Here is a 27,037-nt window from a genome sequence, read left to right as displayed (position 1 = left end):
GAATCGGAGCTCCCTGGATTAATTGAGGGTCAGTACTACGAAAGGCTGACATTTAATGATGCCATTTATCAGACAGACCTTTAGAAAATGGACAGCATATGAACTTAACAGTATCTTTTCCAGTTAATATACAACAAGGAAAGACTGGTATGTTATCTCTCTTTAGCCTGGATCATCTGTTTTTCCTGAGTGGGATAGAGGACTTGAAATGAATGTTGGTTAAATGTGGCATTTTCTCACACAATAGGAAAGCTATGTTGAAGGGTGTTTTTAGAATTGGTGGTCAGTCATATAATGGGATATTCAAATGAGATAATTTAAATATATGTGTACATATATGCTTATAATATAAATGCATATTTGAGACTTTTAAAATCTATTTAACAGTTTGAAGTACTGTGATATTTTTCCCTCTTTCATAGGCAAACAAGTGACTATTGTGTCTTAAAACTCTGCTTTTGAAACATCAAAGATGGATTATCCCAAAATGGATTATTTTCTGGATGTCGAGCCTGCTCACAGATTCTTGGATGTTGAGTCGGCTCACAGACTCTTGGATGTCGAGTCGGCTCAAAGATTCTTCTACAGTCAAGGAGCTCAAGGTAATACATAAAATGGGAGAAAGGGAGGAAAGCATAAGTTTGAAAGGCATCCGGGATGCTTCCGCCTCCACCCCTCTGAGATGGCTGAGTTTGCAGGCACTGCACTTGCGGGGATCTAGGGCACCCTGGCCTATCTGACTGAAATCCAGCTGCAGTAGAGGCTCCTGAGCTAAGCCTCCAGCTTTGCAGCTGCCTTGTCTACTTTAGATGAATCCAGCCACTGCCTCGAGGAATCACCAGTGCACTTGGGGCAGTAGGGAACACACCCGTTGTGAAGTGCCACTGATGTGTACATTTTTATTACGTGCTTCAAGATGGTCGGTTAGGCTCCAGTTTACTCGCTCTCCTGTTCAAGGGTGCAGTTAGAATGTTTTTCCACCACATTTCATATTTTCTTTTTTCCACGGAATCGTTAGGGTGTTCACTCAAAGCAACCTGATGATGGGCAGATCCCAAATGGTACAACAGAAGCTCTAAGGAGAAGGGCAATGCCTGTATTCTTAATAGGAACGTGGTTGAATTCTTGGAAGTCACAAGGCAGAGCTGAGAGGGAAATGCTGCTTTGATAATGCTGGCTTGTTTCACACGTAGGTTGTGAAGTACTTCACACGGAGCACTGATAATAGTCTGCCTTGGCTTTCCCAGTGCTGTCTTCTAAATTGATTTTACCTCGCTCTCGAGCCAATTGCTCATGGCAGCCTTGAGGGCTTGCAAGATTCTCCCTTCTCTGTTTTCATTTTTCTGGGCATGACCCAGTCTTCTTAAAGTCAAGAGGGCTTGGAATTTATCTGGTTTATCTGTTTGTGTCAGTGCACCCATCACAGCCTAAATTCACAGAAGCGATCTAATAGCTAGCTCTGTTCATTCCTCTGTGTAGGTAATTAGCACTGCTACTCTCCACCCCTTAAAAAGACATGAGGATGTTACTGAGGTAGGAAAAGGGTAAGAGACTGGCCAGGACCTTCAGCCTCCTCTGGGTCTGCAAGTCAGAAGATGCTAGAAGAGATGGAGAATGGAAGACTAAAGGGAAAGGGGGCTGGGGCAGGGCTCAATGCCACCTCCAGACCCGGTGTAAACGTTGCTGGGTCTGGTCCATTCAGTGTGCATGAGAGAATAATGTTCGGTGGTGGAGTGACCCACCTGAGCTGCATGACTGTTGGCAGGACAAGAGAAGGAGAGTGGCAGTTAATTGACAATAATAAACGTGTCCACTTTGCCTTGCAGTTTAAGGATTTAAGGAGACTAAGCTGTGGATTTTTACGGAAGGAAAAAAGGCAGGATGTGGGAGTCTCAGAGGATCTTCAGGCAGCCTGGTGGCTGTTGGCAGATGGAGCTGGGGGTGGAGTGGTCAGAATTGTCACCATCAGTGACTGGTTTAGCACTAGAGTTGGAATGACTAGAAGATGTATGGGAAGTGGTAGCATAAGCTACTGCTGCTTTCAGATATCACATTCATTTTAGGGGAATCAGAATGATGTTTCAAGCAAAGAAGTTTGGACTTGTAGTAAGGGTGGAGGTTCCCTAAACATCATCTAGGTCTATTTCCAAAAATCCCGGACTTCCTGAGTCAGAAATCTAGGTGTAAAACTTAGGAGTTTGAATTTGAAGCAAGAGCTCCGATGATGATGACCAGGGCAGCACATTTAAGAAGCAATCCATCCAGTCTGTCTTCTCTCTTTTCACCCAGACAGGACCACCCTCCTGTCTTAGCGGCAGGGTAATGCCGTGGCCCAGGGTAACAGCTGGGACCCTGACAGCCCAGGTTCAAATCTTGGGTCTGCCACGGTGAAGCGGGGCCAAGTAACCACCTCTGCAAATAACAGTGCCTAGTTTTTAAGTTCTTAAGTGTATCAATGAGGTAAGATTGTAAAGTGCTTAAAACAGTTTTTGCAACACAGGGAATGTTATACGTAAGTGAATCAATAAAAGAAATATCTCTGGCAAAAGGCCATCTCTGCCCTGTTTGAAATGTCACAAGGAAGCCACCACCTTTCAAACAAATCTGGCAGGAGTTTCACTTCCTATTTTGAGTTAAGTTTTTTAAGTAAATGCTAAAACACACTGATCATTTTCTTGCCTCATCAAAACATAACTTAGAGAAAAACTGAAAAATGGTAACTTTCTGGCTTGGTACTCGCCATCTACCTAGCCCTTCTTTCCCTTGAAAGAGCCCCTTTTCCTTCTAACACCTCATCCAGAGCCTTGCCACCTAGGACTGGGCAGCCTCAGAGTCTCTGTCCTGGGCCCCTGTGGCCTCTATAATGCAGCTGGTCACCGCACTGCTCCAGCCGCTCTACACCGGCTTCCTTCCACTCCGCACAGGTTCCACGGTCTTTCCTGGATAACAAGCCCCTTGGCCTGATGAATGGCTCCAAGTGATGGGCAGAGGCCTGGGGGCCGTGGCTTGTACCCCTGCCTTTCTGACCCAAATGTCCATGCTTTAGAGTGATGGCTAACGCCCACCTCTTACCCCTGGCAAGGCTCTGAGGACCAGTGGAAGTGGGACAGCATGGTGGCTGGCTCTTGAGAAAGGCATTTGAGGCCATTCGGGCCTTGTGCTGCTGCTGAATCACAGCGTGTGGTGCTCTCTCCTTGGTCAGCCCCACCCAGGAACAGAGGGACAACCGTAGGCCAAGTAGCCTCATTGCGGGAGACGTAGGATGTGATCAGCTAAACTAGAGTGTGATTATTACCTTTTGAGTTGTCTACTCTAGAGCTCATGCAAATATTTCTACAGATTAATCAAGTGTTCTTATAAATACAAATACTTCTAAAGGTGGAAGCAAGAAAATATGAGTTTCACTTCCTATATTACCATTCTTGTACCAATTTATTTACAAATTGATAAACTTCTTGGAAACCAACTGCTTCTTTATTAACTACGTGCAAAACGGTTATCCAAAGCAACAGTACCAGAATTGTGATGTTTTAGTTTATAGTTTTTCAATTATTCTTGTAAAGTGGTAAGTGCTGTCCCTAAGAAGAGGCTGTTTCTAGCTAGTAAGAGCAAGAAGAATCCAGGAAGGTGAGAAGAGAAAAGAAGGAAAAAGCTATTCATTCTCTCATGGGACAGATCCTCTTGGATGTCCTAGAGATTTTCAAGTCAGTCATCTGTGCTGCTGAGTAGCACAGCTTGTTATTGTCTCCCACCTTCACTTTTCCTTGGTTTGACCCTGAGGCCGGGGGGATGAGCCCAGGTCTCCAGGGATTCTGCTTTGAAGCATGCTATGTCTCAGAGACAAAAAACGCCTAGATCACTTGTGCATCCTTCGGTGAAGGATTAATCTGTGGGTGTTGTGTCCACAGTAAATCCTGCTCACACAGAGGGGGTTCTTTGAATGCCCCCATTAACTCTAGAGGAGATGCTGGAGGTGGAAGAGATACAGGGCATAAAGATCAGCCATATGTTGACATCGCATCAGCTGAGCTCACCCATCTGTCAGGTTCTGACAATGATATCTCACATACTCAGCTTCAGGCTCTAATTTATTTTACTGAACTGGGAAGGGAGTCATATTATAAAATCACAAAATTAGCATCGGGATTTTCAGGATGAAATAGGACATTTTGGATCAGTGATTCTCTTGGCCCCTCCCTAAACTAAGTGAAATAAATCTGTGAGGGCTGGGCCCAGGTCCCAGTGCTGCGTTTTCAGCAAGCTCTGGGTTATCTTGATGAGCACTGACCGTTGAGAACCACTGTTGTGGATCATTAATCACTTCCTACACAGAGTGCCGTCCCAGGCTAGCAGCAACATCTTCACCTGCCAGCTGGTTATAAATGCAGAATCTTGGGCCCCACCCCAGACCTAGAGAAGCATTATCTGCATCTTAACAAGATTGCCAGGTTATTTATGTTAAGTTGGAGAGGCAAAGATAGAATCCAGTGCACATTAGCAAGAGCTGGCAAGCTTTTATGAACTCGAGGCTGGAGTCCCACAGCAGACCAATCGACTCAGTCTTTGGAGGAGAGCCCCGAACCTGAGAATGTTTTTAATTGTCCTCGGTGATTCAAATGTCCAAACTGGGTTGAGAACTGCTGACCTCCCATTTTACGGAAAAGAACGTTTTAGCACAGTGGTTCTCAACCTTCCTAGTGCCACGACCCTTTAATACAGTTCCTCATGTTGTGGTGACCCCCAATTTCACTGTTACAAATTGAACATAATTAAAGCGTAGTGATTAATCACAAAAACAATATGTAATTATATGTGTGTTTTCCAATGGTCTTAGGTGACCCCTGTGAGAGGGTCGTTTGACCCCCAAAGGGGTCGCGACCCACAGGTTGAGAACCATTGTTTTAGCATATCATGCAGATATTCTTACCTGAGTATCTTTATCTTCCAGTTCTTTCCTTTTAAATGAATCCAAACCATTGGAAAGGTTCAAATTGAGGGTGTTTTTTTGTTTTGTGTGTGTGTGTGTGTGTGTGTGTGTGTGTGTGTGTTTAAAGGATTGGACTATATATCTGTGCTGTACTATTTATTGTATCCATTAATCCAGAAAGAAATTTTGGGAAAGAGGAATTATGGTGCTCATTTTGCAGTTTAGAAAAGACTACACATGTAAAGAGAAGCAGAGCCAGGATTTGAATTCAAGTACAGTATATCCGATTCCAACAACCCCACAGGAAATGAAGGTAACATTCATGACTGAATTACAGGACTGGAGATGCTGAAGTTCAGAGTGGTTCGGCCACATGCCCAAATCACACAGCATATAATGAGAAGGTGAAAACTAGAACCAGATCTCTTCTCACCACACACATCTCTGCCCTTCCCACAGTGCTAGGTTTCTCTGTTAAAAGGCCATCAAAACCCTTAGACATTTACTTTACCTTCAAAAAGGAAAACATATTAAAAGAGAGCAAATTGACTGAAGTCACGAGGCAATCAAATTTATGACTCCTCTCACAATTCCCCCTCTTTTATCATTTTAAATAATTTTAAATAATTCTTGGCATTAGAACCAGGTGCTATAGTCATTGTGACTTCATCAAAATACATGTTTTCTGTCATCTCTATTGTCTTGTTCAACAAAGGGAAATGCCAGTTTTGACAACTGATGAATGCCACAGTGAGCAGCTAAGTGTCTCTTCAAGTTGCATTTGGAAGTAGAGAGGAATTCATCTAAACCCCTTTTCAACCATTTACCCCCACTCCCCAACTGCCTCCTGGCTCTACCTTTAGCCCAGGCTGTCAAATTTGTCAGAACAGCTGGTTTTTCCACCTTTAGCTTTAACTTCAATGTATTCTAAAGCTAAACTCTAAACCTCTGGGACTTCTTCAAAGGGCCCCAAAAGACAAAGACATTTGGAAGCACTTAATTATTTGCAAAGCATTGCCAACAGTCAACCTTACAGACTGTGTTCATGCTATTTTCTTTCTTGTGCTTACTGCAAGACCCAGCCCCGACATCACCTCCTCTGTGAAGCCTTGCCTAACTTCTCCAGGCTTCTCTTTCCAAGCCTTCTGTCCAGCCTTTATTGCAGCCATTATCATACTGAATTATTCTGCTTTCACTACTTATTAGATGCATGAGCTCACACAAATGGTTTCACTTCTCTGAGCCTCAGGGTTCCAATCAAAATGGATATAATGCTAGCTCTGAATGTATAGAAGTTTTTGAGAATTAAGGGAATTATGCCTATAAAGTGTTTAGGACATTCTTCATTATCATTGGTTAGTTATTGATGCTATTGTTTTATTATTACTTAGGTGTCTGTTAATATGATAATCTCCTTAAATGTCATTTTTCTGGGTGCTTAGTCCCATCTCTGATATACAGTAGAAGCATTAAGATTTATCAAATGTCTCTATTGAACTGAAAGAAAGGAAATGCTTAAATCTACATTACAAAGAGAGACTTGGGATTCAGGGAAAGGATTTAAGACCTTTAAAAAACTACATCTTTAGTTGAAAACAGAGAGTCTCTTAAGGCCAAAGGGAGGGACAGGTAAAAATAATTTTCAAATACATAGAGATGCAGGAAACAGCAGAAGGTCATCAACTCTTCAACATCTCCTATAAAACAGAAGACATTTAAGAATCAAAAGCAACAACAGAATATAGCAGGAGGGAACTAGTATACTGTTGCTGAGAATTAACCTTTTAAAATGTATTTCCAGGGATCCCTGAATAGCGCCCTTTTATAAAAGCTTTTTAATATACAATAGGCTGCGAAGACTGAGTTTTTATTCTGCCTAAAAGTAAATGTATGGAAGAGGTGACTACTTGATGTTTGCTCTGATGAACCTAATTGAGATCAATTCAAAAGTTGTTCTGAATATGTTCAGGAAACCAGCTCTTAGCTACACCTTAGTTGAGATCTTTTTTCCTTTCCTTCTTTAGATCTGGACTGCCTGGTCCAGTTCTTACAATTCTTGGCTGATTAATCCTCAAACCAGCTAGCATTCGCTCCCCTGCTTCTGACAAGACTCAAAAGGAGGTGGCCGTAGGTACCCCTAGAAGCCCCACGCCTAAGACGTGCACTTTGAGCACAACTCACTGCAAGCCTGGCCATGGTGCTCCCAGGAGCCTTGCTGAGCAGTGCCCGGTTAATTCTGATCAGTAGTATACCAGTTCCTTCTCTGTGTCTTTCATATAATGGTCATAGATGTGGCTCATATTTGAATTTGCAGATCTAATTTGCTCCATAAGGACCAAGGTGGGAACAGTGATTGCAAAGCCACTGGATCCTGTTTGGGGCATGATTGCCAATTGGGTTATAATCCTTTGCGTTCACCAGTCTCGTGTGCTCCCACTTGCCCCTCAGAGTTCTGCTACAACCTTCACAGCAAAACCAGCCGTATCTTCTCTGTGGCCTCATGGTCATGTCCTAACCATGCAGTTTACATGTAATCACACTGTTCCCAGACCCTTGTCTCCATGAAGTGTTTCAGAGGACACTTCTCTGATAGTTGACAGCCTTGTTTGGATGGTGCTTAAGTCATCATCCGCAATGAAGACTTGTTTTTTTGGTCTTTGATTTTTTTCTCTGTAACTCTAGCCAGGAAGCAGCTCGCTATGCTTCACTCACCGCTGACAAGCTTAACTACCAAGCCTTCCTTCCTAACCTCCCACACACTCCCTTTTAGACCTCTAATTGCTCACACCCAGGCTCTCCAAACCGGTGTTTAATACAGGGAACATTTTGTGTGCAAAAGAGGGTGAAGGCAGATCAAAAGGAAAAAATATTGTGCAGCTAGGCAGCCTGCCAATCCCATCCATATGTAGATGACCATGAAACCCAGCCGCCCATTCCTGGAGGGTGCCCCTGAAATAGTACATCGAGTCACATTCTTACCACGGACAATTCATCGGCAACTGGCCTTCTGATGCTTCTCATGCCTTAGCCCCCAGCAAACATCTGCTGTGTCACATATTGTGATTCAGGGCTCAGATGTAAAGTAGGGCTTGAGGTAAAGAGGAAAAGAGATGGAAGATGAAAGAATGAGAGACAGAGAGGAAGTCAAGCATATGAAAATATAATATATCTCTTTTTATATTTCAAATAGTATCTCAGTAAACAGTCAGACCCACACACTCATAATACCACTGAATGAATATTGGTGTTAAATTAGATTTCAGAAATTCTAGTAATGAGTAGATAGGTTATTTTACAGATCTTTGTATCATTTTTGTAAAAGCAAAATGGGGTAATATTAAACCATTTGGAAAAAAAATTGAAAATCTCAAACTTATGCATTTATTTTAATATTTTTATATTTTCTGTCACTTTCATATACATTCACATTTTACAAATTTGCAATTATGGCATATAAAAAATTGGGAGTAGAAACGAAATTTCTTTCAGAACTGGGTAAAAAAATGTCTCAGTGTTTTAGGGCTTGGACTTCAAAGTAACACCAGATCCAAGTCAAACTACGATTTCCCCTTTTTAGCTTGTGACATTAAGCAGGCTATTTCATCTCTCTTTGCCTCACTTTTTCCTTTTGAATGCAAATGATAATTCTGTGTTCTTAACCCAAAGGGTTATTTTGAAGATTAAATGAAACAAAATAACATTTCACAAACTGCAGCACAATTTATGATTTTTCAGGTAATACATGAACTCTTTTATAATAATAATGTATTTTTTCTCATTATGTTTTAGAAAAATATAAATGCAAAGCATTTAATTGCAGTATAAAATCTGTAACTAGGCTTCATATGGGCTACTGAGAACAAGGGGTAAAATAAGCTGACTAAAGTCCATTTAAGGAAAAACATTAAGTAAATAATAATGCAGAAGACAGATGTAGCAAAATCCATACAAGTGATACAGGGATGACTAAAGTTTGGGAACCAATAAATATAAACTAAGCAAAATGCCATGTACCTAATGTGTAATCAATAAGTATTAGCTTTTGTATTGATTCTATTTTAATTTTTTCAAGCCTCAGAGGAAATTGGCAGAGCCTCAGCTTCCCTGAGAGACACCCCCACTTTGCTTCCATTTATTCCTAATTCAAATGTCTAGACCAGAGATTTTCAACCGGTGTGCCACACAAATTTTTGCACCATGCAATACCAGACTATTTAGTCCGGGACACTGACCTCTTTTCCCTTAGATTGTCAAATAAAAAAGTGACAACAGCTGTCCAGTGTGAATGTATCCAAATTATATCTTTTTAAAAAATCAGATCAGTCAAAATATGATATATTTGTGGTATGCCATAACATTTTAGTATTACTTTATGTGTGCCCTGAGGTGGAAAATGCTGAAAATCTCTGGTTTAGACCCTTTGGAAATGTGAGATAGTCTTAACACAAAAGAAAAAGCATCAAAACTTTGAGTTTTAAAATAAAATTGCTAACAAATCTGAAAGGAATCCTTTTTAAAGTTCTACTGCTGGGATTTTTTCATGTCTCTTAAAACATTAGCTAAACTGTACTGATCTCTGAATTTACAACAAACTAGTTTATTAGAAAGTGGCTTCCTGGTAGTAACATAAATGAGTCAGCATTTACCTAGAAATGAGGACATAGATTTGGAAGAATTCACATTAAATCATAGTTCTCTTCATTTTAAAAAAAATGATTCCTTAAGAAAAACATGGTGATGTGAAGAAAGCAACATCAGAAATACCTGGAAGATAATTCTATTCCAACCATTAAGCAACCTTGTGACTGGCCTTTGTTTCCCCACTTGAAAAATGATAACAAATGCAGTAGTATTATTATGAGGATGAAATGACATAAAGTAATAAATGTAGATAGATAGTAGCATCTCAGTAAAAATTGAAGGAATGAATAAATTGCCACAATAAAAGAGGAAAAACATTCATTAAGTAACTGTCGTCTTCAGGAAGCTCGGGCAATCTCATACAACAAAAAGTGCTCCGATAGAAGCAAAAACAGGATATAAATGGGGAAAGGAAAGAATTCAGACAATTCTTTATGGAGGAGTTGATGTCTAAGCTTCATCCTGGAGTTCACACAATAGTGGGGCACTTCTTGCAGGAAAAGCCAGCATGTATGTGTCTCTCTAAAAGCAATTCAGTATGACTGGATCATCAAGTGCAAGCAGGTGAAGGTGATACCTGAAGATGGAGAAAAGGTGAGTTCAGAGAAAGAGACTTTGAGCACCAAATTAAGAAAAAATGAACAAATACAATAGAAAGAGACTCATAGGTACAGACTGATGGTTGTCAGAGTGGGGGAGGGGAGGTTGGGAGACTGGATGAAAAAGGTGAAGGGATTAAAAAAATACAAATTGGTGGCAACAAAATAGTTATAGGGATGTAAAATATAGCATGGGGAATATAGTCAGTAATATTGTAGTAACTATGCATGGTGATAGGCGGGTGCTGGAAATATCAGGGGGCCACTTTATAAAGTATATGATTGTCTATATATGATGTTCACCTGAAATCAATATAAAATAACATTGAATGTAAACTGTAACTGGAAAAAAAGAATTTTTGAATCTATTAATAGGAAACAGAATATTTGAAGGGGTTTTAAAGCTGAAAGAGAATCCCTAGGCCAGTTGTGCCCAAACCTGGTATAGGTCAGAAATGCACAATCTGTAGCCTCATACCTGGTGTACTGATCAGAATCTTGGGGAGTCAGGTGTGGTAATCTGGGTTTTTCGTATCTTTAAGGGGTTGTTTTGTTTTATTTTTACAGTAGATAATATGAGGTTTGGAATTTGAGACCCATTGACTAGTCTAAATTTTTACTTTTATAGATGAAGAATATAGAGCCCAGAGAACTAAATGAATGAAATGGAAGAAAAATCCAAAATTATATTAATTTACAATTCACTATTGGTTAAACACTAACCATGTGCTGGGGATTCAAATTCAAAATAACCATATACCCTGGCCTCAAGGAATTAACCATCTAATGAAGAGACAGATAAACAAATCAATAATTTCTGTTTCAAAAGATAAATGCTGGGAGAATGTTCCCACTGGGAGTTTTGTAAACACAGATGAGGGCATCTGAATCAGACAAAGACATGTTAATGTGTGTATATGTGTTGGGAAGGGAGTTCAAAGCATTTCCAAGTTAGTGTCCAAGAGGAGATGCCACTTAATCTGCTTTTAAGTTACACTTAGGCAGGAAATGGCATGGGATAAGGCATGAACATATCAATATATATAACAAGCCAGCGACTGGGATGCCATAAAGACCAGAATGACCAGTTGCTATGACACCCACCGTGGCCAGTGAACTGGCTGGATCAGGGAGTGGGACCAGCCAGCCAACCTCCTGTGGCCCCTTCCCCCAGCCGGCCTGCCCCTGATCAGACTCTTCCACCTCGATCAAGGGTGGGGTGGCTGGCCCACAGCCCCTCCCCATGGCTGGCCCCACCCCCAATATGATCCTCCCACCCCAATTGGCCTGCAGCCCCTCCTGCCAGCCAGCTCCACCTCCTGTTCAGCCCTCTCCACCCCAAAATGGAGTGGGGCTGGCAGCCAACCTCCCATGGTCCCTCCCCTGGCTGCTGACCCCTGATTGCCACCCCCCCAATCCATTCAGGGGTGGGGCCGGCTGGCCCACCGCCCACAGTTCCTCCCCATGGCCCCTCCCCCCACCCAACACCTCCTCCTGACAGGCCCAGCCCCAATCCGCCCAGATTGGGGCCGGGCTGGCTGGATCCCACCCTTTCACAAATTTGTGCACTGGGCCTCTAGTTAGGAGTATAATACAGCAATTGGGTGAAAGTGGGTATGCAGTTGTAAGTACATGAAACACTGAGTTTATTCTTATATTCTTATTTATTATTTCTTTATTAATTTCCATATGAATAACTGTAAGCCTACTTTTGCCCACCCCATATATTAGAGGAACTCTATACATGTTCCAGAATGAGAGGTACCTTGTAGGTATGGGAATAGCAAACAAAGAGACTAGAATAATATGTAAGACTTTGTGTTCCCAACTAAGGAATTCCAAATCTGATACTGAATCTAATAATATGCTAATACAGAAGAGATCTGTTTTCAGAGCGGTTTTTATCATAACACAAATATGGAGAACAGATTGGAGAGAGTAAGATTAGAGGCAAAGAGAACTATTGAGAAGCTAGTGCAGGACCCCAGCCAGAAGTAAAGACAGCATGAAAAGGGATATGACAGTGAATTTGTCAGGAAAGAGGGTCCATTGACATACTTTCTGTGGATTATATCATGGTAGGGTGCGAAGACAGAAGGTGAGAGAGGAGGTATTTCGAATAATGTCCAAATGGTTTCTTGGACCCACTGGATGGAGAATTAACCTGTTCACTAAAAGAGGAAATTGGAAGAAAATCAGGATGGAGGAAGGAAAAAGATCAAGTCAAATTTAGAATATTTTGAATTTGGAGACCCTATAGAATATCCAAGCATAGATTAACAGTAGAGAATAAGTTCTATAGATGTAAAGTTTGGTATAGAGATCTTAGGAAACCATCCAAACGATTGTGTGCCTTGGTAATTCCTAAAATAATTTCACTAGTGTGTTTTATATCTGCCTCTGAATATGTAGTTCCGCTGAGCCTTTAATATTCTTCTCATATTATTTAGAGGATTGAGAGATTGTTAAAAAACACACATTTATTTTCTAAATTAAAATTCTTCACTATAAATACAGTATTTTATCCCTAACACTGCTACTTAAAATCAATATTCCACTTGAAATATTTAAATGAGCCAAACATTTGAAGGTACCAACATTATTTCTAATTCTGGCTTGGTTTTTCATTAGAAATAAAATTCTGAGTTATCATTTATGAGGTAACCAAAAAACACAAGTTTATTGTTTTTTAATCTCAATGCAGCTCAATCACTTTACAGAACTTATAGGCTGTCACAGAATGTGGCAAAGGAAGAAGGAAAAAAGAGACTCAGATATAACTAGTTAAAAATAGACCTTACTTTTTTTTTGAACCTACACAGTAAGAACTTTCTCTTCCATTTAGTTGATTATGTATTATATAGTTATTCAACTTGATAGATGACAGGCAGAGAAAAAAAACTACTTGGCTTGGCATAATTTAATCCTTATATCTGGAAAACAAGACCAACTCAAAACATCATACTGCAAGGCTGATTTTTACATTAGCCCTGTATCCTATGCTAGCTCGATAACCTGGAGGTGTATAAAAATTGCAAAAGGAAATGTGAGTGAGAAGAGGATTCACATTCATGTGCCAGGGTCTTGGTGTTTGTTATCTCATTTAGTCCTGGAAAAGAAAATTTGTGAAGTGCTTATTATTATCCCCTTTTACAGAAGTAATCCATGTTTCCAATAATCAAGTAACTTCCCAAGCTCACACAGCTATTAGAAATGGATCCAGACTTATAATCTTAAACCTTTTGATTCTTCCTACTTCATTATAGTTCTATATTATATTGACAACTATGACAATATTAAAAAAAGATGTGTGGACATACATGGCTCATTTATTTCCACACATTCAAAGATAGAATGTCTCAATATTATAAGATATAATATGGCAATGGAGTTGCTTTGTGTATTACCTTTAGGTTCACATCCTTAAAGTAATTTTTTACTTTCATCTATTTTGGAAGCTATCACTTTAGGATGGTTGTCCCTGTCCTCTAAGTTGGGTCGTGGTGGAGGGAGGTAATCTGCCTAAGTGTTTACAAGAGCTTCATATGATACTTATAACTTGCTTTCCCCTCTCACTATTGATGTAACACATAACAGCTACACAAGACTTAGAAAATATAGACAAACAACAAAACTCAACTATAACCATCATCTAAAAATAGGGACTCTTGCCCTGGCCAGGTAGCTCAGTTGGTTAGAGAATTGTTCTAATACACCCAATACATCAAAGTTGAGGTTCAAGTCAAGGCACATACAAGAATGCATAAATAAGTGAAACAACAAATCAATCTCTCTCTCTCTCAAAAAAAGTAAATAAGTAATAGGTATCTTTACAACCTGGTAAATATTCTTATATTATTTTTATATACATGGGACACACATACATATTCTTTTAACCTAAATCAAGCCCCTCAGGTTGATTACCTTTAATTTTCTGTCTTAACATCAAAAATAAATAAAATCTTCATTTATTGGGGTAGTTCATTTTAACTGATATAGGAAATAGTCAAATACAATTTGGGCTGAGAGAGAGATAACCCATGCTTTGTTTTGGCCCAAAGGGTTAATGGTCTTTGCCAGCTGGGTTAATGGTCCTGGACCTGTTCTGCTATTATTTACTAGACAGAGTCTCTGACGCATAACCTGTGATCTGATCACTATATGATCAAGTCATCCAAATACACAATAGAACACAAATAAAATATCTACTGAATCTATATTGAGCCAGCCTTCCTCTTAGCAACATACATATAAGAATTTTTGTGTTTTCCTCCCATTCACAACCACCATATATTTTTATTCTTATTATAACCATATACAACACTTTATCACATACCAAGAGCAAGTGCCCAGATCTTTTTAATATTGCATTGATTAGTATAATTTCTATAATAATAGAACATTAGAATCAGAAGGGACTTAATTCAACTGGCTCATTTTACAGGTGATAAAACTGAGACATGAAAGAAAGGTAAAGCAAAAATACAAAACATATACCAGAAGCTATACATGTTTATTTTATTCAAAATTACAAATTTATGAGTAAAATATGATTGCCCCAATTTATAGGAAATTAAGACTCATTGAGATTTCACATCTATGAAGAGGTAGAGCCAGGATTCAAACATGAGTCATTCCGACTCAGCTTTCCCCTAAAACAACCTGGTTTTCTAGAAAGAGGTGACTTATCTAAACTAGGTAGTAGAAGGTGGCAGATCAAGACCTAGAATCCCATCTTCTATTACCTAGTCTAATAACTCTACATTCTGTTGTTGTACATGAGGCTCAAATGGGATTCAAGCCCATGGTCTTTGCTTCTAAGATCAAATTGCAAGTAACAAGGCCCAGCAGTTTGCCACACAAAGATATGTTCAAGTTTATGTCACCCTTTTGTACATTGAACATAAATTACAAATATTAAAACCTCTAGATTTCAAAGTACAGCATTAAATTACAGCAACTATATTGAAATCAATCATGGAGAAAATAAAAAATTAAAATGAATAAAGTTTACCTTTACCTGACTATTAAACCAGATTGGAAAAATGACTTGTATATCTTAACCAGGCATGTTCAACATTTACTAAATAATGGAAAGCTGTTTGGGTTTATGTCCAACTCAGTTCAACATACAAAGCCTGAGATACAGTTTCCTTTCTAGCATGTTTTAACAGCCAGCCTCCAACCACCCTGCACAGTATCTACTTTAAGAAGCTGAGAAGAAGGAAACAACGAACATTTGTTGTCCGCCTACCATTTGTCAAGCTCTGTGTTAGGTGTTCTACATTTATTATATAACTAGAGGCCTGTTGCACGAAGAGATTCATGCAATAGGCCTGCCCTCCCCTGGCTGCCGGCGTTGTTTTTCCTCCAGCACCCAGGACCCAGACCTTCACTTCGGCCACAGCGAAGAAGCCAAGCTTCTTCAGCCTTTAGTCTTCTCTCTGTGCCTGTGTATGCAAATTAACTTCCATCTTTGTTGGGTTAATTTGCATACTCATCCGATTGGCTGGTAGGCATAGTGGAGTGACAGCAATTTGCATGTTTCTCTTTTTATTAGTTTAGATTTTTTTTATCCTCCAAAGGCCCAGTGACATGGTTGATTTTATTTCTAGTTTACATATGAGGAAACAAGAGCTTGGAGAGCTTACTAACTTTTTTCAAATATCTAATAAGCATTAAACTTGGGAATTATGCCAAGGTTTAATTTCACAGTGACAGCCTTCATTGGAGCTGACCAGTAATAATAGTTTTAACACAATACATCTTTATTGGGACTTTGTGAATTCTCATAGAAACCCTAAGACATATGTATTATGCAGTCCCATCTTATATGTGCACAAGAGGTTGGTGACTTGCATGAAATCACACAACTATTAAATGTGGAATATGGGTACTAACTCAGGAAGGCTAACCTCAAAGTCTGTGCTGTTAACATTTATTTCATTCTGTCTGGGAGGATATTAATAATCCACATTATAGTGTTTATATATTCATACAAGGTGGAAATTACAAAGTGCCACAGATGGACAGAGATAAAGAAAAAAGAAAGGTACTGCATCCACACAGCTTTGCTGCATTGAGGATGGGAATAAAAACCTTCCAGCCACAGAGGATGGGCAGAGTTTAGACATGCAAAGATGAGAGGAAGAGGTAAAGAAAGGTTTTCCAGTGGAAAGATTTGTACTTTCATTTGATAATGTTTGTGCAATTTTTGTGTAGATCTTCTGCCTTAAAATTTGTTAATTGATCCATAAAACTGGCTAATATTTGGATTTTATGATAGTCATAGATAGCATCTAAGCATTCATGGTTCATGCTTTGAGTCCGTTGAGAACCTATGAGTATTACTTATCTAGTGCTGCATATCCAATTACCCCCAAACATTATCCTGCAGTTTCTTTAGGTCAGGAATTAGAGAGCATCTTAGCAGGGTGGTTCTGGCTCAGGTCTGAAGTGGCAGTCAAGATGTTGGCTAAGATTGCACTCATCCAGATTCTTGACAGGGGATTCCAAGGTGGCTCACAGACATTGTGTTTGGCAAGAGGTCTCAATTCCTTGCCATGTGAGCCTCTTTGGCATCTTGGGTGTGTCCATGTCATTGCAGGTGGCTCCTCTCAGAACAAGACATACAAAGTGAATGTCAGGTAGAAGTCACAGTGTATTTTATGAGCCTCATTTGGAATGACTCACCATCATTTCTACCATATTCCAGTAGTCACAGAGAATAAGCTTGTTTCAATGTGGGAGGGGACATCACACATATAAATACCAAGAGTTGGGAATCACTGTGGACCACTGGAGGCTGGCTACCAACACACAAGTTTTTGCGGGAGCAGGATTTTTAAAAGATAAACAAAGAACATGGCTCCTATATTTGAACATATTTGAACATGTTTTGCTACTCTATTTTATACTTTTAAGTGGTTTTTAAATTAGTCCCTCTGGGGGAGAAGTCACTATGCCAATTTTAGGGTAGCTATTAAATAGTCTGGCATTCATCATTATCCAGGCATCAATTTGAGGAAAGCTAGGTATTCAAGCCTTAAAGGAAGAATCAGAACAAAGTAAATGTTAGACCTAAATTGTGATAGGGAACAGAGCTGTCCTGCATGCCCAAGCATGGAACCATCTCTTCAGGAAGCCACACCTTAGGTATGGCTGCACAAGTTGTGGACTTCAGGTCCATTAATTCTATTAACATAGACTATGACTGAGTGGTGCATTCCTAGAGTTGCACAGCACAAAGACCTAAATTAGGCCAGTAGGAACACTACAGAGCTGCAGTACCAGGCAACAGTGGTAAAAGCAAGGCAGTCATCCCCTTTCCTTTGTGGACACCACAAAATTAATAATGTAGGAAAAGGAATTAATATCAAAAAGTTGTATAGTGGACAGCTCCTTTAATGACAGGTTTAGGCAGAGAGCACTATGATATACCAATAACAATTCCTCAGATTCTTGGTTCTCTAGCAAAGTATTCATATGTATAGGAAAGCAAAAACATCTCAATGGCTCCATACTAAATGTAGTGGTAATATAAAGTCCAAAACCCTTTTTGAAATGTTTTTCCTAAACCATTTAAGATATGCAAATTAATACTGCAATCTTATTGGTTTGATATTGTAATTAATATTCATCTTCATCATTTACATTTTCTATTTTCTACATGAATTATTTGGAATATATCACTGTAATGAGTGACATCATACTGGTGACATTAATTGTGAGGTGTAAAGGTTCTTATATATTTTAATTCATGTTAGATATGCAAAATGGTAACATATGTGATTAATTCATCTGTATAGCCAACATTCTTAATCTGTTCTACTCTACTATACCAGAATCAATTTTTAACAAAAGCTTAAAGACCCTTCACGTAAATTCAGACAGAGTACCCTTCAGATCTATACTGTAATTATCCAAGCTTTTGGAGATGCCTGACAGTGATAATTTTTCAGAAATTGTTGAAAACTCTCCTAAAAAAAAATTACTGGTACTTTTTAACTTTTAAGAACTTAAAACTTATAGAAACGTGATAAATTCACCTATTTATAATATTTTACCCCTTTGCTTATCATTTGCTATCTCTTGTCTTTATCTTCCTGTCTGTCTGTCTATCTATCTATCTATCTATCTATCTATCATCTATCTATTTATCTATCTATCTATCTAGAGAGGATTGTAAAAGTGTTTATGTAGAGATAGAAGAAGAAAGAGACATAAAGGAACAAGAAAGGAAAGGAGAGAGAGAATATATATGTGTGATTGTGTGTGTTTGGTTTATTTATTTATTTATTTTGATCGTGTTTTAAAAATATGTTTTTATTTATCTTAGAGAGAGAGGAAGGGAAAGGGAGAGAGGGAGAGAAATATTCATGTGAAAAAGAAACATTGATTGGCTGCCTCCTGCACACCCCCTACTAGGGATCAAGCCTGCAACATACTAGTAGGCATGTACGATGAACTGGAATTGAACTGGCACAGGATGACACCCAACCAACTAAGCTACACGGGCCAGGACCAAGAGGGTTCTTTACAGCACTTTTCCCCTGTAATGCAGGATCCAGTCTAGGGTCAGTTCAGGATCCTTCTAGGTCAGACGACCTTTTTTTCCTGTTATCTGTAAATTTCCACAGCCTTAATTTGTCTTTTAGAACACTGACTTTTTTTTTTAAGAATACAGTTCCTCTTCCTGGCTTTAATAGATCATTCTTACTTTAATGTTGTATGATGTTTTTTCCTCATAGTTTGACTCAGGTTATGCTGGGATACTCCAAAGGTGAACTTTAACATCAAAAGCCAGACCTAAAGGAATGTATACCTACCCATACAATATACATTCCTTTAGGCCTGGCTTCTGATGTCCAGCACTATGCCTGTGAGAGTTAGCCATGTTGTTGCTTGTAGTAATAGCTTCTTCCTTTTCATTTCTATGTAGTATGACACTGTATGAAGATAGTACAATCATTCTTGTATATTTCCTTCTTGATAGTCCTTTGGGTTGTTTCCAGTTCAGGTGATTATGAATAAAACTGCTATCAACGTTATCATCCTTGTCATAGGGTTTAGTATGTTACCTATGTTTATGTATACATTTGTATAAAAAGTTTTCCAGAGCAGTTTTATACATTTACATTCCTACCAGCAATGTACAAGAGCTTCAATTCCTCCACATCCTCACCAATCTTGGCATTGAATGGTTTTTAAGTTTTAGCCAAATTGGTGATATGTAATGATATTTCACTAAGGTTTCTATTTGAAATTACCTTTAAGTAATGACGTTAAGCATCTTTTCTTTTTTTAATCCTCACCCGAGGATATGTTTATTGATTTTTAGAGAGAGGAAGGGGAAGAGAAAGAGAGAGAGAGAGAGAGGCATCCATCAGTTGCCTTCTACCAGGGAATCAAACCTGCAACCTTTTTGCCTTTTTGGTGTCCAGGATGAAGCTCCAACCAACTTACCCACCCCGCCATGGCAATCATCTTTCCTTATGCCTATTAAACAATTAAACATTTGGATATCTACCTTTGTGAAGTGCCTATTCAAGTTTTTTGTCCATTAAAAAAAACTGAGGTGGGTTATCTCTTTTTTCATTATTGTTTTAGCTCTCTATATATTCTGGTTACAAATCCTTTATCATATATAAAATTGAAGGTATTGTCTCCCAGTCTATTGCATTCCTGTTTCACTCTCCTAATATCTTTTTGTTGTTGTTAATCCTCACCCAAGGATATTTTTTCCATTGATTTTTAGAGAGAGTGAAAGGGAGGAGGAGAGATAGAGAGAAAGAAACATCAATGTGAGAGAGATACATCAATTGGTTGCCCCTCCCCCACAATGCACCCTGACCAGGGCCAGGGATTGAGCCTGCAACCAAGGCACATGTCTTTGACTGGAATTGAATTCATGATCTTTCAGTCTGTGGGTTGATGCTGTAATCATCAAGAAAACAGACTAGGGCCTAATATCTTTTTTTAAGAGCATGTCATTTATTTTTACTAAGTTTTTAAATATATGAGCAGAAAGATGTTTGCAGTATTATTTTATTATCCTTTTAATGGCTATAAGATCTATAGTCATTATGCCCGTTTGATTCTTGATATTGGTGATTTGTATCTTCTCTATTTGTTTTTAATTTATTGATTTTAGAGGAGGGGCAGGAGGAAGAGAGAGAGAGGGAGGGAGAGAGAGAGAAAGAGAGAGAGAGAGAGAGAGAGAGAGAGATCAATTTGTTGTTCCATTTATTTTTGCATTAATTGATTGCTTCCTATATATGCCCTGACCAGAAATGGAATTTTTGTGTCCAGAAGATGCTCTAACCAACTGATATACCTGGCCAGGGCCTCTTCTCTATTTTTATCTATGACAATATTGTTAAAGGTTAATCAATTTTATTGATCTTTTTTGAAGAATGAGTTTTTCATTTTATTTTTCTATTGTCTGCATGTTTTTAACTTAATTGACATGTGCTATTAGTTTCATCCCTCTGTTTGCTTTAAATTTATTTTTCCCCTAAATTCCTGAGATAAGTATTTAAATAATGAATTCAAGATATTTTCTCTAATATAAACATTTAATACTATAAATTCTGCTATCAGCACTGTTTTAACTGTATTCCACATATTTTGTTATGTTGCATTTTTTGATTGTCTTGTTCGTTATTTTAATGGCATCAACATAGCCTATTTATTCTCTTATGGTTAGAACTTTTTATGCCCTATTTAAACAAGGTCATAAAATATTCTTTCTTGAAAAAAATTTCTTCTAGAAACTTTGTTGTTTACTTTTTATATTTAGGTTCATGATTCATTTGGAATTGAAGTTTATGTATGATGTGAGGTAGGGATTAAGTTTATTTTCTTCCACCATATGGATATTCAAGTGGTCAAACATTGTTTATTGAAAAGTTCATCTTTCCCCATAACACTGTAGTGAGATTCTTGTCATAATCCGGTTACTGTTTATATGTGAGTCTATTTTTAGATTCTCTATTCTCTCCATTGGTCTATTTACTTTACTTTGTTTTTTGAATTCTATACTTTTATAAGACTTGATATCTTCTACTATAAATCTTCCAGCTATTTTCTTATTTGTCAAGATTGTCCTGGCTAGCCTTGTTCCTTTGCATTTTCATATGCATTTTAGAATCAGGTTGTCCAAGTTAAAAAAACACACAAAAATCAGTTGAGATTTTGATTGAAATTTCATTGAATTTATAGATCAATTTGAAGAGACTGATGACTTTACAATAACATGTCTTTTAATCCATGAACATAAGCATATGTTCATCCATCCCTCTTTTATTTAGGTCTTCTTAATTTCTTTCAGGAATGTTTTGTAGTTTTTCATATAAAAGTGTTCCTCATCTTTTGTTAGATTTATTCAGATTTTTTTTATTTTTATGCTTTTCTAATTATATTTCATAACTTTGCTAGTGTATAAGAACAAAACTGATATTTTACATTGCTATTGTATCCAGTAATGTTGTAAAATTCACTCATTTCAGAGAGTCTGGATTCTTATGGATTCCATATGTACACAGTCATAACATATATGACTAATCACAATTTTTCTCTTATTTTCCAATACTTATATATTTTTAACTTATTTCACTTAACTTATTGACTTGACTAAGACCTCCAGTATAATGTTGAAAGCCAGTGTTGAGAATGAGCATAGTAAAGAGCCTTTTGAAAATCTAGGTACTAAGGTATCATGCCCTCAAAGTTCAATAGGTCCATGTTGAGGGCCTGGTAAATCTACATTTTAACACATATTCCAAGGGATACCAATATATGGGTGCCCTTGAAACACACTTTAAATAATATTTTAAAGGATACCCTTCACTCATCTAAATAAAGGGTTTTCTTGATGAGGATGGAATAGTGCAGTCTTCCTCCTTTCTCTCCTTCCCACCTCCACCCTCTTCTATGCCAGTGGTAGATGTATAACATGTTATTTGTTGAGCATTCTATTATGCTGCTTCTCTTTCTTTGGGATCTAGCTGTGGTTATAACTTTCATGTCAGAGTCTTCAGTGTTAAGAAGTTGATCAGCTTTATAAAAGAAAAGAATAAAAGAACCCCTGAGTCAGCAAGTATATTAAAAAAGAAGCAATCTTTAAAATGAAGAAAACAAACAAAACAAACACCCACTATATTTTGAAGTTGTTGTGGTCACAATTGAATTCAATTCTTTCTATACACACACCCACATCCACACATGTAAACACACAAATAATTCTATTTGTGTTGCCTCATAATAGAAATGGTATGAGAAAAATAATAGATTCTAAAGGATGTACCGTGACCTAAAATAGACAAATAATATGAAATTACTTGAAAGAAGTATGTATACCATGTGTTTGCCTGAATATGATTAGTTATAAATCAAAGGAACTGTATTTTCTTAGATTAAGAGAGAATATATGCTATAGACACTGATAGAGTTAGAAGAATACCTGCAAATATTCATGGGGTATTAAGACTTGGTAGGGTCTTAAGATTGTTTATCTGATCCTTGCATTTTTATATGTTTTTATTGATTTTTTTAGAGAAAGAGAGGAAGGGAAAAGGATAGAGAGACAGAAACATTGATGAGAGAGTAACATTATAGATCCACTGCATGCCCCCTACTGGGGATTGAGCCTACAACCCAGGCATTTGCCCTGGGTTGGAATGGGTAACCTCTTGGTTTCTGGATTGATGCTCAAACACTGAGCAACACTGGCTTGGGATGACCCTTAAAGTTTTTTAGCTGAGGTGACTGAGACCCATCCTGGTAGAGTAGGTTGTCCAATGTTAATTGATGGTGGTAGTAGTACTAGGGGCAGCACCCACCATCCCTGATTTCCACCTCAGACTCTTCCCTGATGCCACTCAGTCAAATATTTTATGATACCAGATTATGTATATGATAGGAATCCCAGCAAACAAATAATTTGGAAACATTAGGACAAGCCCACAAAAGTAAATACTTCATATAGAGGGAGATAAATTAAATGGGACTGACTTTGGAAATGAATTGTTAGAAAGAACTAAGAGAGATGTGACAAAAGAAAGGCGAAGTGAAAAGAGAATGGGAAATATTAAGTGAGACAAAGGTGATAGTAAATTAGGAAAACCAAAAAATAGAAGATTAGAGTCAAAACTGAAAATAAGATAAAATAATAAAAGAACATGAAGATAGATTAGTGTTTTGTATTATTTTTTGTAAAGAGCATATCTATAATTATATCAATAATAAAATAGCTCATAATGAAATAATATAAAAGGGCATTTAAATTTCTCTAAGAAAGGTAAACCTAAAGTGGTAGTGATAATATTAGCTTCCTAGTCCTCTAAAATGTTGAGCAAATAAGTAATAGAAATCCAAAGATGTACTTCCCTGTATCAAAAATCATTAATATGTAAAATCAAAGAAACACAGGGAAAGCTAGCCCAGGGATTCCTTCAAATTTCTTTATTGATTTTAGAGGCATGGCTGATGAGTGAACAGACAAGGAGGTGGGGAATCCCAAACATTTTACACAACCAAATAGCACTGCATTAATTCAAAGAGAGGGATAGTTTATACAGCATTCAGAATTGTTTGCATTTATTTCCTTGCTTTTGCACCTCTTTACCAGCCTGAGCATAAATGTTACAATCATAGTATTGGTTTGCAGCCTGATTAGTCATGGTTCATTTGATGAGCCAAATGCCCCCTTGTGCCCCCTGGGAGAGGAGGCATCCATTTTTAATCTATGTTTTACACAGATAAATGGGACATAATAATGAGGCAAGTGTCACAGAAAAGAGAACTTAAAATGTGGCTAATAAGCCAAATATAGATACTTAGCAGGTCAATATACTGGTTAAGGACACATGATTTGAAATGAAACAAACATGGATTTAGCCCCCAATTCAGCTACTCTTTAGTTAGTAACCTTCATTCAGTCCTTTTTTCTCTTCTCTGCTTTCGCTTTCCCTCTCCTCTCTTCTTTTATTCAAAAACTAGAGGCCTAGTGCACGGAATTCATGCATGGGTGCAGTCCCTAGGCCTGGCTGCGATCGAAGTGTGAGTGTCTGGCATGGAAGGGCAGGTTCTAGCTGACCTCTGGGCCCTGGGAAGCACCTGGGTCTCCGCTCATACCCGCCTTGGCCTGGCACTGCCCACTCACTTGCTCCATCATCCTGTCGTGGTTCCGCTCTTGTTGGGGCCTATTGGGGCTGGCAGTGCCTCCACTGCCGCCCGCTGCCAACACTGCATCACTAAAGCCTGCCATGTTCCGCGCTGCCCCCTAGTGGTCAGCACTCATCATAGCAAGCTGTCGAACTGGTAGAACTCCAGGTCAAACCACCACCCGAGGGGACAATTTGCACATTAGCCTTTTATTATATAGGATATCTATTGACTTTTTACTGTGTACTGGGTTCATGCCATAGACTGCTGAGTCATTTATCTTATATTCCTGAGGGAGAACATGGCAAGTTTGTAGGAAAGAAATTTGTGTTGTAAAAACAAGCCAAGGTACAAATGCATAAAGAAGCCAGACTTGTTAGGACAACTCCAAGTAGACTGGAGGTAAAAAATAGGTAAATTTGAAAAAACAGGTTGAAATCAGATTGTTAAGGGCCTCGAATGCCAGGATAGGTAATTTTAAATCAACACACAGAGAACTTGCTGATAATTAGAAATGAAGTTGTTAGGGAGTTAGTTTAGTTCAGAAAGACCAGAGGAGATTATTTCAAAACAGATAGATTACTACATACTTTAAAGAGGTCAAGAAAAAATTGGATTTAACTGTTAGGAGGGTGTTAATGACCTTTAAAATAACTGTGATTGGGTGGTGGGGATAGAAACCAGTTATAAAGACGAAAGGAGGGAAATGAGAGTGAAAATAATGAAGCCTTGAGAGCTTGTTTGGACACAGACAATGGGGGGGCATGAATGGGAGGGAGGACAATGGAGGGATAAAGACACATATGTAATACCTTAATCAATAAAGAAATTTTTTTTAAAAAGAAAATAATGGAGCCTATGGGGCCAAGAGTCCCACAGGAAAGTTAAACAGAATGGGAGGGAGAGTATGGTAGAGGCTGAGAAACAGTAAGGACAAGTGCAGGTATATTTTTCCTAAGATGTAGAGTTACTACCGGTGTGTGAAGAGATCAAAGAAGAGGGACTGAAGAGGGGTGCAAGAGTACAAGATGTGCGTAAGAATGGACAGCTGAAGGGGAGAGGAAGTCTTACAGAGTCAGAGCAGCACTTCCTCCTCTGACACCGGAGGGCATGACCTTACACTGAGATTCCTCTGTAGCAGGGAGATAATCAAGGTAACCTAACATTTATCCATGCACCCCAGGGGGTCTCTTATTAGAAAAAACATCAGGCCACAAAAAGACCAAGTGACTGAAGCTGCAGAAAGTCAGACATAAAAGAGTTAAGCCCATCAATAGCTTCTGTAGGAGCATCAAACCATTATGATTCATACTCCAGAAACCTTTCCGGGTCCTTCTGCTGGGTAACATGTGAAGGTAGCCTTGCACACATTCAAAGAAAAGTAAAGTGCCCTTGATCTTGCCCTCACCTTCAGAAATAACGGTATGGGGTTATAGAGACCACAGGTGCAATACAAAGACTATTATCTGTGCCTGAAGTCACCAAATAGAGATAAAGTTGAAGGTTAAACGAACAGATATTTATGCAAAGATAAACACATCATAGAAAATCATGGTTATAAAAAAGAGCCACTCAGTTCTGTGTGAATATGCCTATTCCACATTTAAAACATCAACTCTAGAAAGTTTCCTGCCAAACTGCTCTTAAAGTTGTACATACTTTTCTTTCTTTCCTCCTCCAGGGCTCAAGGGAGCATCTGAGAATTTCCTGATCTGACTTCATCTCTGTTTGAGCTCTGGGTTGGGAAAGAGGAAGCAGAGGGGTACCCTGGGTGCAATGTTCTCCTCCATGGCCAATGGGGCCTGGGCTTACACCCTAGTAGTAAGAAGTCCATGCAAGGAAAGCTGAGGCAGGTACCTCTGGCTGGAGACTCCTGTGGGTTAAGGAGACCCTGGTGTAGCTTGAAGAGCAGAGTAAGTGCATTTGGCGGGAGAGGGCATGGTGCTGACTGAGCATCTTTGCTTTGGAGTCTTCTCTTTCGCATCAGCCTGTCTGTGCCAAGAGCTGGGAATTGGTTGCGGGTAGGAGGCAGGGTGTCAGTCCCCAGCACTCGCCCGTTGGTCCAGTCTGGGAGAAGAGTTAGGGGGAGCCCTGGGCGCCAGCCAGAGGCAGCCTGCCTGATCTCTGCTCCAGTCCACAAATCCTTAACGGATTTTCTTTCTCTCCCCTCACCCTTTTCTCTCCTTTGCTCTTTCTTTCTCTCTCCTTCTTTCTTCCTTTCCCCCTCTTTTTCCCCTTTCCTCCCCATCCCCTTTCCCTTCCTCTCCCATCCCCCCTCTCCCCTCCCCCTCCGGGTGTGAGCCTCTTCCTTTCCCCTCCTCCCCTTTCCGCCTCTCTCCCTCTCTCTTCTCCTTCTCCTTTTCCCTCTCAGCTCGCCGGGCGACCCTGCTCCTGCCTCCCACCTTAATGGCGGCATCTTCGGAGGATGATATAGACCGGCGGCCCATCAGGAGAGTCCGCTCCAAGAGTGACACGCCGTACCTCGCGGAGGCCAGGATTTCCTTTAACCTGGGGGCAGGTAAGGACGACCCTCCAGCCTGCTCTCTCCCCACCAAGCTCCCATTTCTACCTTCCTTCCCACCGGCTGGCTCAGCCCCCTGCCCTCCTCCGGTGTCCGCTCCTGGCAATGCCCTCCCTTCTGCCCCCTTTCTGCCCAGCCCAGCCCAGAACCGGCTCGCTCCCTCCCTCTCTTTGTGTCGCTGGT

The 27,037-nt window shown here is 39.2% G+C and overlaps 1 protein-coding gene across 3 annotated transcripts in view; it reads left to right on the top strand.

Moving 5' to 3' along the window:
• Positions 1-27,037, top strand: part of PHACTR1 (phosphatase and actin regulator 1) — a 500,267-nt gene that overhangs the window by 1,477 nt on the left and 471,753 nt on the right. For all 3 annotated transcript variants that reach the window (XM_006769720.2, XM_006769722.2, XM_006769719.2), the window contains exons 2-3: positions 423-602; positions 26,705-26,851. In XM_006769720.2, coding sequence (XP_006769783.1) covers positions 473-602; positions 26,705-26,851 — 277 coding nt within the window. In that variant the 5' untranslated portion in view covers positions 423-472. The remainder of the gene's footprint in view (positions 1-422; positions 603-26,704; positions 26,852-27,037) is intronic.

The sequence above is a fragment of the Myotis davidii genome, unplaced genomic scaffold (genome assembly GCF_000327345.1).
Source record: "Myotis davidii unplaced genomic scaffold, ASM32734v1 scaffold62, whole genome shotgun sequence".
Lineage (NCBI taxonomy): Eukaryota > Metazoa > Chordata > Mammalia > Chiroptera > Vespertilionidae > Myotis > Myotis davidii.
Note: the sequence above shows the minus strand (reverse complement) of the source record. Positions and strands in the feature narration are given on the sequence as shown.